The 20,660-nt window shown below is 28.3% G+C and overlaps 1 protein-coding gene across 1 annotated transcript; it reads left to right on the forward strand.

The window, feature by feature from the left end:
• Positions 1-2,055: 2,055 nt before the first annotated feature.
• On the forward strand, positions 2,056-15,769 carry LOC107440749 (uncharacterized). The gene is made up of 4 exons (XM_016053766.3): positions 2,056-2,313; positions 4,963-5,083; positions 9,270-9,498; positions 12,836-15,769. The coding sequence occupies exons 3-4, from the start codon at positions 9,276-9,278 to the stop codon at positions 13,297-13,299; spliced, it is 687 nt and encodes a 228-aa protein (XP_015909252.1). The 5' UTR covers positions 2,056-2,313; positions 4,963-5,083; positions 9,270-9,275; the 3' UTR covers positions 13,300-15,769.
• The last annotated feature ends 4,891 nt before the right edge of the window (positions 15,770-20,660 follow it).

Genomic DNA, 20,660 nt, shown 5'->3' on the forward strand with positions numbered 1-20,660 from the left:
ATATATACTAATAAGAAAACAGTTGCATTTTTAAATTCTACGCCATTCACAAAACTATACTATGATAGTTTTTGTTATACATGAAACCTTTGACGCAGATGGAATACCGGTTTTCGTTAATATATATATATATTTTTTTTTTGACACTCGAATTACAAGTAAAAATATATTTTGGTGTAATCAATTGTAAAAACAATCTAATAATTACTAAGAATATTTGTTAGAATATTGGTATAAAATTTGCGATAAAATATAAATCCAAAAAAAGTAGTTTGAAATTTTTTTTTATAAATATTGAAAAGTTCATCAATAATTGATTTTGTAAATCGAAATTTCAATGATGAATAATTGTTTTTCTTAGGTCTAAATAACTGAAAATAAGGGTAAATTTTGAAAATTATTGTTTGAAAGTGAGACATGTTTAGAAGATTTTACCTTTAACGCAGAAAAAGACATTAGTGTTTCATGCTAAATTTCAAAACTATAAATTATTAAAATACTAAATATAATATTTTTCGTTTATTTTACCTAAATTAATTCAAAATAATGAAAAAAATATGAAAAACATATTTAATAAAAAATTTGTGTCGAAGGGTTAATATGCGATCGATTTCTTAGAGCAAGTTTTAGATTTCTGCCACAATCTTTATTTTTCAAAACACCGTTTCAATAACTTATAAGTTAAAGTATTATCCTTTCTCCAATAACCCTTTCAGTAGATTTTAGCTGAAATTGTTGAGGGCTATTAATGTTTATTTGTTCTTTTAATTACCAATTCAATTATTTGACGTCCCACAGTGGACTGATTGTTAAGACACGGTTCCCAACAGATCACCGAAGTCAAGCATCACTGGCTACGGTCACGGTCAGTGTGCGCGTGGGTGACCACTTGGATCAGTCTGCGTAGGGACCGAGGGTGTGCGGTATAGGTCCTCGTTAAACTGTGCAACCGTAAAGTGCTCGACTTCGCGCGCAGGTCGTCGGGCTACCGAAGCGGGGGTGCCATCCCCTCCGCAGAGGATCAAAATTGTGATGGCATGACTTCGGATCATCCTGCGGGATGTTTCCCAGACCGTCGCCAATAGCCCATTGTGCAGCTCTAGTGCGACGTAAATTACCAACAACAAATTACCAACAATTATTTGATAACCCAATTAAATAACGCATCATACAACACAAAAGTGCACAGTGCGATGAAAAAAAAAAAAAGAAACGAAATACCATAAATAACTTTTGATCTAGCTATTGAATCTTCCCGCACTAGGACTCAAACCTATTAGATTAAAAGGGTGACCTCAAATATAATAATTAATTAATGCTGACGATACTTAAAAATACTACCATATTTTTATAGTTGAAAAAAAGGGTATGTTTTTTAAGAGAAAGTTTGTTTCTTGCATCTATTCCGGTAATTCAAAATATGTCTGCACTAATTAAGTAGCATAGCTGAATAGGAGAATCTCATTGATGAGTTTTTCATAAGAGAATATGTCCCTCAGTGGGCTGATCGTTAAGACACGGCTCCCAGCAGATCACCGAAGTCAAGCATCACTAGCTACGGTCAGTGTGTGACAATTAACTANACTTGGATCAGTCTGCACAAGGACCGAGGATGTGCGGTATTGGTCCTCGTTAAACTGTTCTACCGTAAAGTGCTCGACTTCGCTTGCAGGTCGTCGGGCTACCGAAGCGGGGGTGCCACCCCCTCTGCAGAGGATCAAAATTGTGATGGCACGTCTTCGGGTCATCCTCAGGGTGATGTTTCCCAGACCGTCGCCAATAGCCCATTGTGCAGCTCTAGTGCGACGTAAATGAACTACAACAACAGCAATATCATAAGAGAATATATTTCACCAATCAGGTTGTCCCTTAAAGTGAGCTGAAATGAGTGAATTCATGCAGTGAGAATAAACTTTAAAAACCTTGGTTCAATTATTTTAGTTCACTGTTCTGCATTAGCTGTTTTAAGTTCATTGTCTTTTAATTTACTGAATGTTTGGTGCACAGTGCAAACTTGGCGAAAAAGCAAAACCGTACCTTATTTTTTACAGACACAATATGGCAACAATTAGGAATATGACGCAAACTTTAGCCTTGAAGCAGAAGAACCGTGTAGGGAAAAAACATGACGCAATACAACGTCAAAATGTTGTTTGATGTTTATATTGACATTACCCTTTAATTTTTTCGATAATTGAAAACATTCCGTCTTGTTGATCAGTTCTTCATTGTAAAACGTGTCGTTTCCTCGCTAATATAAGTGTTCATTCACACAAAATCTAGTCAATTAAATTGCTGGCTTCGTGTCCACTGGTAAGTACACATGCGTTTATTTTACATGCCAATATTAAAATATATTATTTTACATATTTGTTTCTCAAAATTTATATCATCGTTGTATAGTTATGTTAACCAATATTATTTTTTATCTTTAAAATATTTTTAGGAACAGTGTAACGTTATATACGAATCCTAAGTCACTTTCTTTTCATTTTCAATAACGTCCTATCAAAAAAATTGAAATTTTAATTTTTGACAATATAATATAATAATCTGTCCAATAGAGGTAACAGTCGCAATGCGTTATCAATATTATCTAATCGTGATACGTAATTAATTAAAATCCTACAATATTTATCACTCTTATTAATATTTTATTTGTTATTTAGGATAATCGTTTTGTTTTCCATTCACAAAAAATAAATACTTTTTGCTATATTTCTCTAAGAGACCATAATGCTAAGTATTTTTTATTGCTAAAATTTTAAAATTAATTGTTTAATTAAATATGATTATTTAGTAAAATGAATAGTTAATTTAATAAATAGATTTGTTTCATTTAATTGTTTCAAAATTTGACCTCATTTTTAAAAAATAAATTCTTTGAGAAATACTTTAATGAATTTGGCTTGTAGGTGCCTTGGTTCTTCTGTGAATAGTGAGGGTAAAAAAATTGAAATTAAGTTAATGAAAAATATTGATATTAATTAGCAAATGCACAAGTAACTCTTTGCTTAACTAATAGGTCCAGATAGTGGCTACCCTCTACCACTATTTTTGAAGGTCACCAATCCAAATTGTAGACATTTGACCTTGAGAAAGGTTTTTAAAAAGCAACCTTAATTTGAAAATGGACTCGATTGAAAACAATTTTACTTTCAAAGTTGGTAATAAATTAAATTTTTGAGTTATTTAAAAGTAACTTAATTTGGTAAATACAAAATAATTCAAAAAAAAAAATTTTCTGGGGAAATACAGAAAATCCTATTAATCTACCACATGAAGGTTTCTAAAAGTATTAAAAAAAAACTGCAGTTTTGCATATTCTCTTGCCCTTTAATTTTATGGAGAATTTTCCGTGATCTGTGGCAGAATAACCGCCCAAATTTTGGCAATTTCCAGGCAGCGGCCCGTGAGAAACTGAAAGAAACATTACAGAAAGGGACCAACTCATAAGGTATTACTTGTAGCCACCTCCAGGCAAACATCTTAATGTTTTTTGTTTTTTTAAAATTTACAAGTTTAAAATCTATTTGGAACCTTGGCGATTAAGTTTGGCATGACAGATCACAATACGAAAATGTCCTAAATTTTTTACTCTATATACAGGGTATCTGCGCTCCTGGAAAGTCATGAAATTTAGTATTGAACAAAATTTGTCATGATTTTAACTATTTTTGTTAAAAAAATTCATGGAAAGTCTTGGATTTAGGTGGCCGAGAAATCCAATTTTTAAAATGGAATCCTCCCTCCCCATTTTCATGATGTTCCAAATATCTGAATTTGTAACAAAATCCCCACTCCCAGTCATATTTGATTAAAATTTAAAATGTTTTTATCATATTCTTTAAAAGTTATGGTCTTCTTTCAAAAAATGAAAGAAAAAACATAATTTCTAGAGTGAATTATCTTTTAAACTTCTGTGATTACCGAATTTTTAATATTATTTATTTATTTTATTTCATCTATTTAAAATTCTAGTTGAAGCAAGTCTGTCATTAACGATTTTTTTTTATTCCAAAATGAGAAACGAAAAAAAATTTCTTTCCTTTTCGATAAACAAGAAAAGTATGTTTAGAATATAATTCAGCTGAAAGAAAGGAAAAAAATTTTGCTTTTGTATTTTTTTTAGCTATTTTATTTCTTCAACTCTTTCCTTACTCAGTTTTTTAAATTTAAAATCTATAAATACAGAAATGATTGTGCTCCGGAATTTTATCCGGAAGTGTCCATAAATCCAAGGTCCAGAAGTTCAAGAAATCATCAATCACATTTATGTATAAAAATTCTTGTATATTACATTTAAAAATATTAGTACTAGAATTTATACTTGGCTTATCTTTCATTTGTAAATATTTTTTTTAGTAGAGTAATAAATGTGATTAGAGATAAAAGTAAACTTAAACATAATTATTAATTTAAATTATGCCACATATTTGCATATATGCCGCATCATTGATATTTTCATGTTTTGAAAATATCAATGATTTAAATTTGTAAAAACATTGCATTTTTGAAATGCGTCATTAATGATTTTACTAAAAAAAATTTCAGGATTTTTTAGTTGAGCTCACAATCACCCTTGTAAATATGAAGATACAGAGTATAACAGTTTTGGTTATACAATCATTTCAATTAATGTTATTATAATGCTTTTTTAAATTTATTGTTGTGTTTTTGTTGGAGAAAATAATAACTTTTTTTAAGTCATGAAAAATTCTTGGAATTAGTCATGAATTTGAAAATCTAAAATGTAGAAAATCTAAAATGTAAAGAAATAGGTTTGAAAATTAAACTTTTTTAAAAAAAAAAAACTCATAAAGTCAAAGTTATAAGTTTTATACCACCAAAATTTGTACTTCTTGTATTTGAAAATTTTAATTTCTAATTTTTAAAAATTAATGAATGAAAATGTAATTTTTTAATACAAGTTATGTATAATTTTTTCATACTACTTTTTAGCTAGAAAACTGAGCCATTAACCACTTGAAAGTTCCAGTTTTTGCATCCCTAAGTGGAATTTGATCAATTGTACAGTTTTTTGTTGCTGCAGCAGAAAATAAATTGATTTCACGTTTATAAGGTTTGTGAGTAATATATAAATTTAACTGAAATTTTTTAAAGCATTTAATATTCTTTTAAAAATGCATTGCTGTCAACTTGTATGGTTGTTGTCTTATCTTACTAAGTTAAGAGTGCATGATAGTTCAGTAATTGAAACACTGAACTACATTCATGAAGAACTGGGGTGCGATTCCCGTTTATGTCTTGAAACCCATCCGACTTCAAATCAATGGGTACCATTTGGGAAGTAAAGGCAGTTTCGTACACAATGCTGGCCACGTTGTCATGGTCACGAAAAAGTGAAGCCTTAACATGGCACCCCTGGCCCACTATGGGCTGTTGCAGAAATGTTTTACTGTAAACTTCTTTGTCAACTGATAAACATAACTGATTGATTAATATATCTTATGTGTGAATTATTGACGTGATATAGTAGGTAAGACAATTTTAGATTTAATTTTTGAAATTAGGATTTGTATGTGAACATACAAATGTTGCTAACACTAAAACAATTTCTATTTAACATCTATACATATTTGCACCTATAAAAAGATCAATGTAGTTTTTGCATATAAAGTTGCTTAACTATTTCCCTTACCAATATTTTTGAAAAAAAAATGCAGGGAATCAGCATATTTTTTTATTTCATTAATAAATACAGTACAGAACCTGTTATCTAGAAATCAGAAAACCAAAAAACCGGAGCGAAATTTAAATTCATTTTTTTAAAAAATATTTTTTTCCTCATAAGATTATAGGATTTTTCTTTCTTTTTTGAAAGATGTTTACCTTACCATCATTTTGGAAATAATCATTATATTACTTAATTGTTTTTTCTTCTTTTTAAGATTATTTCCAAATATTTTTTTTTAGTTGGGTTTAGCAAAAAAAACGGCTTTTTGTAGCTATTCATAAAACTGGAAAAATCAGTTATCCGGAATAGCGATGGTGCAGATCGTTCCGTATAATCGGTTCCCTACTGTACAATGAACTAAAACAAAACATAATACGCAAATACTAAGTTGAAATTTTAATTTTTTTACGTGTAAAAAATATTTAATTTACCATCATTTTTCGATCCCAAATTATCTCGACCAATGAAAAAAGTTAAATATTAGTCTTTGTATATGTTCAAATCTTCATAATCTGAAAAATCATCTGCATTACTTTCACTTTGGCTCGAGAACGCCATTTTTTTAAAAAAAAAACTTTTTTCTATATCAACCATCGTATATACAATTGTACAAATTACGTCTGCAGTCCCTCAAATATTGGCAAACTTCCAATCACTGCAGATTATTATTATTTTTTGTTGTGCTTCCGACCGAATTGAAATGTGATAAAACAAAATGTATCGACGAATTTTGCTATGTCCAAGTTTAATCAGGATAATAAATATTTGCAATATATAGGTACATACGCGAGTTAGCTCAGGATAATCAGGGAGGCTGTTTAAAAACAATCTGATTTCAATAGGATTAAATCAGTCTGAAGCAATCTCCAATGTTCCATGTTACAAGGAAAGGATCCTTGCTGCTCATTGAATTTCGACCTACTTGCAAGGCTGGATATTTATTTTATAGGCCCAAGAGAAAAACAATTGTGGGCCCCTTCCGCAAAACATAAAAAGTCTTATCGCGTTTTGTAAGATTTTTTAAAAGGTTATTTTCACAATTGTAATTTATACTTGATTCTACTCTCTATTTATAATTATCTATAATATCTATCTGCCCTGTGGCAGAATTTTTTCGGGCTTTCTATGACAAACTTCCTTATCACTAATATTTTGCTTTAAGATACCTTTAATTATAACAATTACTAATTTAAAATAACAAGCGTTGTGTTTACGGAAGAAAGTATAGAATAAAAATTTTAAATTGTAAAAGTAATATTTTTTTTTATTCTAATATTATATGCGATATTCTCGCATTTTGTAGGCGGAACAATGCAGTTTCAAATTTTATAAATCATTACACAAATTAAAATTCATAAATAAATTAAACTTTCATAAATTAAAAATCGTGAAATCCGTGCAGAACTCCCAAAATAAAGATCACGAATCACTAGAATAGGACTTTTTTACGAAAGTGATACTCAAATAAGTGTATGTAAAATATGTTCTTTAAAGAAAGAAAAAATGAAAGAAAGAAATCATTTCTAGACCAAACTTTGCGATTTCTGAATTTTTTTTAATTAATTTGAAATTCTAGCTGAAGTCAGTTATTACCTATTTTTTTAAAAAAAATCTGGAATGAGAATGGAAAAATCATGTTTATTTCTTTCCTCTCTGATGCACAAGAAAGATATCTTTGAAAAAAAATTCTGCAGGAAGAAAAAAATCTTTCATCAAAAACTCTAACATTCTGCAACAATATCGCCGTGTTGCAGCAATTCTGCAATGGAGTCTAACTTCGTAGATGTACTAAGATATTAACTTTGTAATGCCTCATGCTCACCGATGTAATACTTCATGTATCTCTCATACATATGACTGACTGCACAGGAGATAGTATGAAAACAAGAAACTTAACTTACAGATTCAAATTTTCACCTAGATAGTAGATAGACAATGAAATGGGCATCAATATTCACAAACAGACACTAATGTGCAATGGATATATCTCTTTGCATGATGTGGTATTTCCACACCTGCAGATTCATTGACTGTAATCGTCACTAAAAGTATATCAGACAGCTTGGCATGATGCTAGTTAGAGCCGTCAGGTAACTGTTGAACAGTGCCACAGAATAACATCATCATGGATGCTAATAACCATGCAAGCAAGCGAAATATGTCGATGAAAAAGAAAATGCATGAGTTTCGGTCAACCATCCATGTTAATCCAGTGGTCTAATTTACATAACATAGATGCCAACTACTAAATGTTCAATATCAACTATTAAAATCACTAAGATAGGTAAATCTTTGCAAATTACCTATTCACGACTAATATTGCAGAAAGATATGGGTTAATTTCCTGCTAATAATGCACATTGCGACCGACCAGTCCCCGATGAGCCTTCACTGAATTGTGGAAGATATTTTTTTATTTGTCAAGGTATTCTAATATTTTAATAACTGATTCATTTCATAGAATCGTGCATTGTTTTATAATTGGTCTACTTATGTATTTTCTGGAAATTTTTTCCATAAATTAAATATGAACTCTGAAACAATTTTAAGATAGCAGTCTTACTCTAGTTTAATTAAGAGTATTAATTCCTAAACTATCATAATGCTGACCTTGTATTATGAGCAAACTAAATATCTAAAAATACTAAAGAAAACAAATTGTGATGGAGATTTAACATGTTAAAAAAAAAAATCTTAGAATAATATTGAAAATTATAGATAAATATAAATGTGATAGTATTCAAAATCAGATCTGTAGACCCTAATCTATGTGTAGATATTAATTACATTAAAAAAATTTCTTTAAAGAGAATTATATTGTAAATGAAAAACAGTGTGAATAAATATAATTTATCTAAATATAAGTGTACTGTGTACATACATTAGTAAGGAGAATAACACGAATCCCATTTTTAAAAAGTTAGCATGCTAAAGGTTTATAGACTTTAAAATTCTGTACAAGACTAAAATAAATAATTGAAAAATAGTTTTCTTTATTTATAAAAAAAAGTAAATGAGAATTTTTTTTTTTACTATGTTAAATTCTTGATGTCCAGTGGCTGAGTGCTAGCGCTCTTGGGCCAGGCAAGGTTGACTCTGCCTTTCATCCTTTCTGTGGGTCAAAGAAATGAGTTCCTAGCAGGCTTGGGAACTAAACACTGGAGATTTTGCATTAGACTGGCCACCCAACAGGAACATCTGCTCTTGCACCCCTGAGCCCAAGGTCGAGAAAACTGAGATGGGCAGAGTAGGCTTTGGCTCTCTATGGTCTGTCGTGCCACTGAGTTGATATTGAATTCTTAATTCCTATGATCATCTAAACATATTGGACACTTTTAGCTTCTTCTATTTGATGTTTTTTGTTTCCCCTCAACTCTAACCTGTGACTAATATTGTATTGAAAATAATGTGCTATCAAATATAGTTTATTTGTCACTAATTTCTTCTGTCTGTTGACTGTAAAAATTATGAATAATCTATTTTTATTCTTCTTGTAATATTTTATTTGATTGCAGTCTTTATTAACTTTCATTAAAAAAAAAAAATTTTCATATTGCAATTTTATTTTCAGTTTTTTATGGTCGCAATGGAGAGTAAATCAGAAGAGTCAACAGCTGAAATAGCTGTGCGACAGAGGAAGTTTGGTTTACCTGATTGGATGGTTAACAACATTGAAAGGTTAAACTTTGCAACAGATTTTGAGCAATATGCTTGTAGCCCTCCTGAGACAGAAGGTTTCCTTTCAGACCTCAAAGACAGTGTAGATTTACCAAATGTATCAGAGCCTTTTTCTCCTGCTGGTAAGTTTTTTTTTATTTTTTTTACAAATTCTCTTAATTTTTTTCTAGCTTTTAGTTTCTTAAGTACTGTTATTGATTTCAATCATCTGTTCTGAAATAATTTTGAATATAAAAAATATATAACTTTTTACTATTTGTTTGTTTCCTTATTTTGATATTATACTCGTAGTCTAAATGGAAGCAGTCTCGTATATTGAGAAATAGACATCAGCTCAAAAATTTCATAATGCATTTATGCAACATTTTCAAAACATGAATTCTATGATTACAAACCTCACGCTTTGGATGTGTAAAAGTTAACTTCAAAATCTTAAATAGGAACTCTTATTTTTTATTGCAGATTTTGAAAATTATTTAAAAGAAAAGAAAATCATGAGAGATACGCATTGGGTCAAAACTCTCAAAATACTTGTATGAAATGTTTTAAAAATATGTATTAGTGTGATAACAAACCTGACTCAACCATGTCATTCCTAGGGTTTTGTGGGGTTAGCTTCAGTAACTCCTATATTTGTAACTCCCTTTTTTCTTTTCTTTTTTTTTCTCTTTTTGCAGATTTGGAGTTTTAAGAAATTTACCCAGATTTGACTTGCAGATTCTTGCCTTTTGGTTCACAAGTAGTGCTGTAATTGCAAAATGAAGAGCTTGAAAATTGTTTAAAATAAATATATCTCTAGAAATAAATACTAGATCAAAAAATTAAATAGAATTATTTGATATTTAAAAAAATCTAACTAATGACACCAAACTTGACGTCCTTCTCTACCCTCCAAGATATAACTGTCGATGATGGGGTTATTTTGAAGTAGTAATTTTTTTTAAATGATTAAATATATGTTTAAATAAATACTCAGAAACATTTTAATTTTCAAACCTTACTTTTTGGGAGTTTCACTGCTAAAGATGCTCAAACTATCGTTCTTTTGAATGTTTTTTTTTTTCTGTCCCAAATCAGAGGATTTGGAAGCTTGCCCTAAAGAAGTCCAAATATAATCATCCTTATTAAAATTTTATTTTCATTTCAAAGATTGTTCATTGTTAAACTTTAACAGTCAGGAAGTGTATCCAGTTTACTTCCTGCCAGGTATAATTATAATGTTTAATTATAACTATATAATTAGTCACAACTAAATTTATTACAAATATAATAACAATAGTGATAAAAATAATCAAATTATTTTTATGCGTAGTATTTGTCCCAATAAGTGAATGTGCTATGCTGCTTAAAGGGCAGCATTGGTTCATTAAGTGTTAATATTCCTAAGGGACATTTTTGTATGTAAAGGACATAAAGCATGTTCATTGATGCAAATTACTTTGTTATACAGTGATAAGATTCAACCAGTATGCACCAAAATTATCTTCTAAGATCTTTAGATCTTGGATATGTTTTTCTTTATCTTTAATAGTTTTTCTCTCTATTGCATGCCTCAAAATCTTTTTAAGCTTACTGATTCTTGAATAGTATAAATCCCTTCACTATGCATATATCATGCAATAAACGGTTTTCTTTATCATTAATAGAAATTGTAGTGGTAAATTTAAGAAAACCAAAGTATATAAATTCTAAAAAATTGTCATGTAAAATTTGAAATTAATGATCAGAATATTAAAAAAAAAAAAGCTGGCCACTAATGGGTTTTGACCTCTCAACCGAAAGTAGTATGTGCTTTAACATTGAACCACTGTTCAGGATTGCTACAATCTTTTTCTTCTTGATAAACAGCATAAACGTTTTTTGAAAATTGTTTTCTAACCATTCAAGTGTTGGTAAAAAATGAATAATAAAGTCAAGGAGTAAAATGTAAATGGTTGAGGTCTCTAATGGTATAGACATCCTTGTTTTTCTCTATATGGTTCTATATATTATATTTATTCTTTACTGTCCACTGTTCTTTTTCACTAAGTTTTCTATGCAGTACAGAACAACACCAGATATTTCAATTAATAAGAAACATTTTAAAAGAGTTACCTGTCTTTTCAAATGTATAAATTGTTGTATTATAACTTGTGGAACATTTAGCAATGTATGTTTCTTATATTGAATATAGGGATGTAACTAATATTCGGTATTTGGCCCTTTTGTCGAATATTCAGTATTCGGCCCTTTTGTCGAGTATTCGTCAAAGTGTTATTTAGAAAATTATTTTTGGACAAAGTTTTTTTTGGGGGAAAATTTTAATAGAATTAATAAAAAATTATCTAAAATCATATTTTTTGCTGTACGTTATTAGAAATAGATTTTACATATATATCTTAGGTTCTGAAACTTGTTAATTTATGTTCTGAAATAAACTTGGAAAAGTGAAATTTAAAGAATCAAAACTCTAGATTACTTTATACTGAATCATGAGTTTCGTAATGCTGATTTTCTTCTTTGTGTAATTATATTCAGGCAAGCCAATTCATCATTTTTTCATCACTTTATGTTTTAAAAACTGAAAACTTTTTTTGTTTAATTTTTGATTTTCTTTTTTCTTTTCGTTTTAACTTAAGCAACATTATAGCGGAGCATTTCTAACAGACTTTATTGTTTTATTGTCGCTTTTTTTTTACGAAGACAGATAACTAGTCACATTGAAAACTGTGATTCTCAACATTAAAGTTATATTTCAGAACTAAGATAGAACAATTTTTTTCTTTTATTTTTTTTTTAACTTTTATTTTTTTCCCAGCATTTTTTAAAGAGCAATTCTAATTAGCGTTATTCTTTTCTGGTCACTTTTTTCTAAAAATACAGCAATTTGAAAAAGTTAAATTAACACTTAAAATGCTTAGCTTTAAAATTTTTTTCCAAAAATTAGGATAGATTTTTATTTTTTCTGTTTTGCTTTTGTATCTTTGTTTTTTATTTCTGGATGTTTCTCTGATAACACTGCAGTCTTAAAAGCTTTTCTGATAGACATATCTTTGAATGTCTTATAATATTTTCCGGAATTTTTTTTTATAAGTTTGCTTTAAGAATTAAGCGGATATTTTTTTCTCTATTTCTTTTTTTTTTTTTTTTTTTTTTTTTNAGTTTTTTTTTTTAAGCTGTTAGTTTTTTTTTATCCTAGATATTTATAATTATCTTAAACATTTCTAAAAGTTTTTTCCCTGTATGTCCTGCTGTTAGCTGTATTATTGTACACCAATAATACAGCTAAGTTTTGATTATTTTCAAAAATGATTAAACTTGATTTATGTAAAAAATTATAATTGTTAATGATTTTCTTTTTTTTAAAAATGTTGCTATTTAACTGCCGAGTATTTGGCCAAATCACTATTAGCTACATCCCTAATTAAATATGAAGTAATTTGCCATTTCAACATTAAGTTCTTTATTATTTTTTTTCAGTTGATGTAAAAGATTTGAGCAAGCTGAGTTCAATCCAAAGTGAACAGCCTGTTAGTCAACTTCAACCCCCCACTAAACTTATCATAAATCAGGCTGATCAATTGCCTATGCTGCATCAAGCATTGAGTAATTTAAAAATTGAAGAATTCTCTTCTCCTGATAGTACGCCTTGTGTGACTCCTGAGCCATCTCCTGTTGTTCGACGAAAAATGAGTAATCCAGGTGATACAGTTATAACAAATCCTGGTAGATGGTTTTATATGGGAAAAGTTAGTAAACCAAAGAAACTTACTAAAGAACAACTATTAGAATTAAAAAACAAAGAAAATAAAGCTTTGTGTGAAGAAAGGACCTCTGTAATCAATGCTGCTTCTAGAGAAGCAATTTTGAATGCTAAGCAACATGGCATTAAATTAATGATATCTAATTTTGATTTGAATGCTGTGAGTCCAACTTCTTGGTAGTGAACATTCAACGCTGTGTTAATTGAATTGCATTTTTTCTTTATTTGTCATAAAGCATTGTATGTTATTCATTATCATGTTTATTGTTATGCTTTTATTTAAACGTATAGCATTTGCTATACTTGAAAGCCTACTAATATAATTTGAATGTATCAGCTTGATTAGGAAAGCAAAAAAAAAATATTTTTATTATGTCACCCTAATTCTAAATTCTTTTCAAAATAATCTGTTTTGCAATAAAGCAATTTTATTATTTTATAAAACTGTCTTGAAAAATCCTGAATTGCACATGAATTATCCAACGTAGAACAATTCTCAGAATAGATTTCTAAAGCATTATTATTAAATGTTTAGAAATTTAGTTGTGTAAATTTTTAACTTTTTTGAAAATAGTTAAATATTAAGTTTAGCTTTCTTTACTCATTTTTATTATGCTGTTACTTAAGATAGTTATTTTATTAAGATTGTTATTATAATAATATATAATGCTAAGAAATGAGGGGGGAATGTCCTCTACAGAAGGAAAAAATGCAAAATTCTTAGCATTTGTAGAATTTATATTCGTAATTCGCTAGTTTATGTATGAAATATATCTGTGTATGTGTTGTATAAAAGCATTCAGAAGTTAGATCATATTTTATCTGTATATATTATTTAGTTGTAAATATATATATTATGCTGCAAATTGTTTTATTTTTTGTTTCAAATTAAACTGGACTCAATCTCATTGTTTTATGAGTTAGAATATTTCATAGATTTTATCTTGATTCCTTTGGTTTTAAATAATTTTTTTTCATGGCACCTGGATATTTTTTCTGGTTTTACTAAAAATTCACCATTTGTAGTTATTTATTTTTTTTAAAAAGGAAGAAAATTAGCAATACAAAATCTGTAAAGCTTTAAAAAAAAATGAGCAATAATTCTGTAGCAGTAAAATGTCCATATTTGCTTTGATCAAGGTTTTATTAGAAAATGAGTATTTAGTTGTTAAAAAGTCACTTGCATGATATAAGAACTGCATAGCAGAATAACTTAGTTACATATTAGTTCACAATGCTACAAAATTGTCAGTTACTTGTAATGTGAGCCACATCATGGTAACTATTACTGAATTTCACTATTTCTTAAACCTATCAACTCCAGGATATACGTTGATATGAAATTTCAACTTGTTCAAATTATTTCTTTCCTCCAAAGTAATATTTGATTCTTAACATTTTATTTTATATCATAATTCAGTTCCATTTTTTTTACCCAAAAAGATATAACTTATATATTTTTCAACATCTAATTTAGTGTATAGTTTGGCATATAGGGAAATCTTTGTAATTTACTAAATTATTTGATGAAACGTTTTTAAGAATTTAACATATAATTGTAACAAAAGATACTTAAAATATAAAAAATTTGTTCTCATATATTTTTTACTTTAATTTAAAAATGTTATATGGATAAACTGTGTAGAACATTTCTCACTAAAGATGCCAACAGAGATGATTCCTTTATACTCTTTGAAAATCAAAAAATGTTTTAAACTCTTACTAAGCTATCATTTTACATTATTAAAAACATTTAATTCAGTAGCATGTCGTATTGATTTCACTCAGTGACATTAATGAAGAGCAAAATTGCTGATTAAGTCTTATTTATTATTTACTCTAAAGAAAATTTTAAGTCACTTATCTTTACGGTTTGAATTAGTCTTGAAACTTTCCTTTCAATTTCTATATAATGAACTGTATTAAAACACAGTTTGTTTTTGTAAGCTGTGGGTAAACAATCTGTCTTTGGTCTTAGTTGGTATTAAAGCTTTCTTTACTATATTCAAGTAGATAACTTTCAATTATATCTAAAGCTTATGTATTTTGTAAATTTAATTGTTTTTTAACAGTTCACATTTTAAATTTTGTCCTTGCAATGTTGCACTCTCTTTTTTCTCTTGTAATTTCTTAATGGTGTTGGTGTTTTAATCATTTCTTAGATATATATTTTTTAAAAATGTGTGATTTATTTGTTTATGTTATTTTGCTGTGCCTGAGACAGTACTTTAAATTCATTATACTTTCATTCCTATATTTTTTCCTGTTATCTGTTGGCAGAAAAGTCTTGTTGTTTATGTCCTCTTTAAGTAGGTATAATAAAAGCAAACTGCTAATTTATTTCAGACTTATATTTCATTGTTACATTTTGTTAAACAAACCTACTGATATTGTTGAACTTTAGAGCTTTATTATAATTGTTTATGTTCATCTAAAATATTAGTGATATGTATATATTTTTAGATCATTTATTACATAGAATTTATCTTACACAGTTTGAATATTATAGTTCTATTCTAAAATAATTGAGCTTGTATCATTCTAATTTAGATGAATATTGTGATTTTGTGGGACTGATATTGTAAAAAGAATTGATTGCTTTTTAGATAGCTTTTCTGAAATGCAATAAATTTGTTATTGTTGGCTTTAAATATTTTATTCTTATCACTGATCAGCTACATGCACTTCAAAATGTACCAGCCACACTGTGATCTTATTATATTTTTTTTCTTTCCTCTATCGTTAATATATATTTCTCAAAATATAGACTATAATTAAATATTACACCTTTATATTATGGTTTTAGAATTTATTTTTTACATGAAAAAAAAAACACTTTTTGTCCTAATGGAAAAATTAATTCATATATCTATTGAAAAGGGTTTTTTTATTTATTTATTTATTTTTTTAAGAAAATAAATTTTAGAATCATAAGTATTACTATTTCCATACAAACCTCAATAGGTTAATTACTTTTAAGAATAAGTCTCCTCCCAAACAGTTTTCAGCTAGAGAGAATATTTAGTTTATTTTTTACTCAGCTTGCATTATTAACTAGCTTTGGTGTATATCAATGTTATCATTCTATTTTTTTCCCCCATTTCCAAAAATTAATAGAAAATTCCAACCGATTTCTGACTAGCTAGAATTTCCTAATTTCAATTTGAGCTTAATTCTTGATTACAATCTAAGTAACTAGTGTTTCCTAAATGTTGATAGTCAATTAAAAATTTTCCTTTTCTCCAACATGAACAAAGTGGCAGGCAAAATTAAATAGAAGAAAATAATAAATTATTTACTTTGAAAGCTATGAATTGAAATAAAACTACTAAATAAGGAAATTCTGCAGATGTGCGTAGCCCCAAAGGCTCAATATGGTGCTAGTTGCTAAAATTTAAGAATTATTTTTGGAATGTAACAAAATAATTAGAAGTGCTTTATAAATTGCTAATGAAGCAATATTTTCGATATGTCCTGTTTTTATCTCATGAATTATTTTGTATTATTTTCTGAGTTGGTATTTAAATTAAAAAATCTTTAAATTGGTTAAGTTATTGATTATAGTAATCTTTTTTTTTTTTTTTTAATNCTCCTTTTTTTTTTTTTTTTTTTTACTTAAAAACCAAATTTCTTACTGAAAAATTGGGCAGCTATCTCTGTAATAGCCACATATTTTAATTGATAGTAATTTTGTTGAAAAACAAAATTTTAGTGCAAACAATGAGATGTTCATGTGTGTTTGTATTGTGCTGTTAGTCAATTTAACTTTTGTGGAGGCACTGGAACAATAGAAATTTATTAAAAAAAAGTTGGATAAATTTTTCTCAAAGGTTTAAATTTTTTTTTTAAATATATATTTATACCATTCCTACAAAAGTTTTTGTTTTGGATTGCCGCTAAAAATGTCACTACTGTTTTAAAGTGTGTGTGTTTCGTTTTTTTTTTTTTAAATTTATTTTTATTTACAATTCTATCTAGTTTTTACTGAGTCTTTACATATGTGTTTATATATGTATTTCAACTATTTTTTTTTCAACCCTTTCGACTTATTTTAGTTTAATTAGCTTACATTATTTTATGATGTTAACAATTAAGAAGGACATTAAACTTTGCTTACATTTTGTGTGTGACAAATTTTAAATCCTTGTAATAATTGTAGACTAATAGAAGTAGAAATTATAAAAGAAGCAACTTACTGACCACAATAATCTTTAACATTTTTAATTTAATCTTTAACATTTTTAATTTCATGCAGGTTTTTTTAGTCATTTTAAAAACTCAGCAGTAAATGTATTTTGATTTTTAACGTAATTAAAATGAAAAACATAAAAAATTTTAATTGAGAAAATTCGGTGATGCGAAATATAAATTTTACAATTATCTTTTATGGAATTTTATTTTAAAAGAGAAATATTATTTTTAAATAAAAATGAAAAATATTTCTGTAAAAAACGCTTTATTGAAATTTCAAAATAAATGCATTATAGATTATTCATTTCGATTAATTACAAATGGATGGGCCCCCATTATCACCAGATCTCTTCCTACGACTTTCAAGTCAAATTTGATGAACAAGTTTTTAATTGATGAAGATTAAAGATCCCAAAATATATCTAAATTGTTATTAAAAAAAACAATAGATACGTCTGTCGTCTTTGTTTATACACCCAGATCCCATTGCTTTAACCCATTTTAGTCCAAGAAAAGAAATTTCGTAAAGGTGGTATTATTTCGATTGAAATATGTTTAACTTACATTCCTAAGACAAAAAATAAGTTTCGGGCATGAAAAATAATATTTTATTTAAGAAATAAAATGGTGCTTATACGCACCATTGGTCAGATCAAAGAACAATTCGTTTAGTTCAACAGTTATATTTTTAATGGAAACATTTTGGATGCAAATCGACTTTGCATTTGATGCATAAATAAATCGTGTGGTTTTTGCACACTTTACATCGTCTGCTGGCTTTTTTGTTTTCATGTTCACTTATTGTATGTCCGACTCTATCAGTCCTAACTTTATTTCGTACAGCTGCGGATGATGGGCGACCTTTGTTAGGATGGGTAGCCTGTAATGCATAATACTTTCACCAGATGGATTGTTTTTGGATTCCGGGTAATAGCTATATTTTTGAGTTAGTTAAAATTCTATGTAGTTTCCATGAATTTACCATAGCGCTATCAATTTCTTACCTTGAAACTTGATGCGGTAATTAGCTATAGCATTGTCATGTAGGTCTACACCTCTCATATGCTTATTGTAATCCGAAATAATGATGGGTTGTGAAATCACAAGTTCTTTGCGACTGTATCATTCGGCATTTACAAGGGGCAAAATGGTTCCGTTATTAGTAACAATTATTGCCACACTATTGTCGTTTCACTTTGGCACATTTTTTTGCATCTTTGTTGAATGCAAAATCGAAGGAAATACGATGTTTTTTTTTCCTTCATATTTTTGGAATCATCCTATATACAACCAGCGATACTATTTTCGCGAGCTGTGCCAGATGCAAAGAAACCTTTTTCTTTCAAAATTTCGAATAAGCCATAGGAAAAGGAAAGTTATCAAAATTAATTTTGTGCATCTCAGATTTTGGAAACAACACTAAGTAACTTGAGAATAACGCTTGTTCCTAATGGCATATTTTGTAAATCACTGTTAGTCTCAATACCTCTATAAGGAATGAATTCGAAAAAGTATCCGAGCACAAACTCAAAAGTTTAAATCCAACATTTAAACTTTAGACATTTCTAAACAAACTATGAACATTTTTGATGCACATACTACAAACATTTTTGATGAATGCCTTCCGAAATAAGGCACTATCTCTTCGTCAACTGACAAATGTTGAGAAAATATTCCAAATTGTAGATACTTTTGATTTATTGCATAAAAAATGGGCGTAGCTTTGCAATTATGGCTGTTTTATCAAGATAAAAGTTATCCGACAAATGAATATTCTGCTTTAGGCTTTTAAATCTGTTTCGACTCATGCATTTCCGAATTATTCGCAGTACTTTATCCTCATCTAAAGACCAGTACTTATCTATTTGAGGAAGTGTATAGTATCCAGAAAGAATTAGTATACAGAATAAATATACCTCTGGATACCAGAAAGGATACGGTATCCAGAAGGAATTAGTATACAGAATGAATTTACCTCTGGATACCAGAAAGAATACGGTATCCAGAAAGAATAAATTTACCTCTGGATACCAGAAAGAATACGGTATCCAGAAGGAATTAGTATACAGAATAAATATACCTCTGGATACCAGAAAGAATTAGTATACGGAATAAATATACCTCTGGATACCAGAAGGAATACGGTATCCAGAGAGTATTAGTATAGAAAGAATTGGTATTAGTAGTAATCTATTAAGTAAATTTCAAAGAAATCACTCTAAAATTCCAATAAAACTTTTTAACCTGGCATAAAAAGTGGGTTTTAAAATTTTGCTTATTTGTCATGCACGCGGTGCGTTAACGCACCATTAAATTTGAATTAAAATTTTTTAATTTTTTATGATATTTGTTTGTTATTTTTTTAATTTTGTTTTCAGAACTTACAATTTTAACCCATTATAAAAACGTATAATAAATCTCAAGTGGAATAGTTATACAGTTTCAAAGGGTAGACTTTTTCAATAACAGTTTGAAGTTAAAGAACTAGCGTGTTTTGAAAATTTCTCAACAGAAAGTATTTACTCCAATTGAATAACTAATATTTTATAGATGTCTTCAGAACTCTTAAAAACAACCGAAAAATTAAATTATTGAGAAATATTAACCACAATGTTAATAGAAAAATTTTTATTAAAATGGTGCGTTTACGCACCTTTGGCCGAAAATGGGGTTAATGCTGATAAGCGCAAAAGGTATACGTGAACAATTTTGAGAAAAGAAAGAAAAAAAATAAGATAGCATAATAAATTAAATAGTAGGTGCTGCTCTCTAGAGTTGATTTAGATAAATTTTTCTCAAAGGTTAATAAAAGGTACAAATTTGAGGAAGTACAAATTTTCTCAAAGGTTAATAAATTTCTCAAAGGTACAAATTAAAATGTTTTTCTATAGTGAAAAAGGAATTAATTTCGATATGTATCACTTTAAAGTTGTAAATCTACATTTAAAAAAAAGCTACTTTTATATTTACTGATATGGCAAATAGTTTAAAACTAGCTTTCAATTGTTTTGCAATCTATAAAAGTAACTACCTAACCAGTGGCGTAGTTTTGGTGACAAAACCCCTTCCGAAATTATACATTACTTGATATTGTTGTAATTTATATATATATATATATAAACATACTTAATATTCAATGGAATTGGATTTTAGTCTATCAAAATAGGTAACCACAATATGGCTAGCAACAAACAAAGGGTAAATTTGCTTTCATTATTCTCTGAAATTAGCGCGTTGCTTTGTTTCACCGTGACGCAAAACCTTGAAAACCTCCCATGGTTAGTCCGACGGTAAGAGAACTTTAACTAGACTTGTTGGAAACCGAATTTATTGAACTAATGAGTAAGAAAC

The sequence above is a fragment of the Parasteatoda tepidariorum genome, chromosome X2 (assembly GCF_043381705.1).
Source record: "Parasteatoda tepidariorum isolate YZ-2023 chromosome X2, CAS_Ptep_4.0, whole genome shotgun sequence".
In the NCBI taxonomy this organism is placed as follows: domain Eukaryota; kingdom Metazoa; phylum Arthropoda; class Arachnida; order Araneae; family Theridiidae; genus Parasteatoda; species Parasteatoda tepidariorum.

What these genes read in the sequence shown, in the direction of transcription:
- LOC107440749 (XM_016053766.3), top strand. Translation starts at nt 9,276, where the DNA reads ATGGTCGCAATGGAGAGTAAATCAGAAGAGTCAACAGCTGAAATAGCT. An exon ending in AGAGCCTTTTTCTCCTGCTG is followed by an intron (nt 9,499 to 12,835) that starts GTAAGTTTTTTT and finishes ATTTTTTTTCAG; the next exon opens with TTGATGTAAAAGATTTGAGC.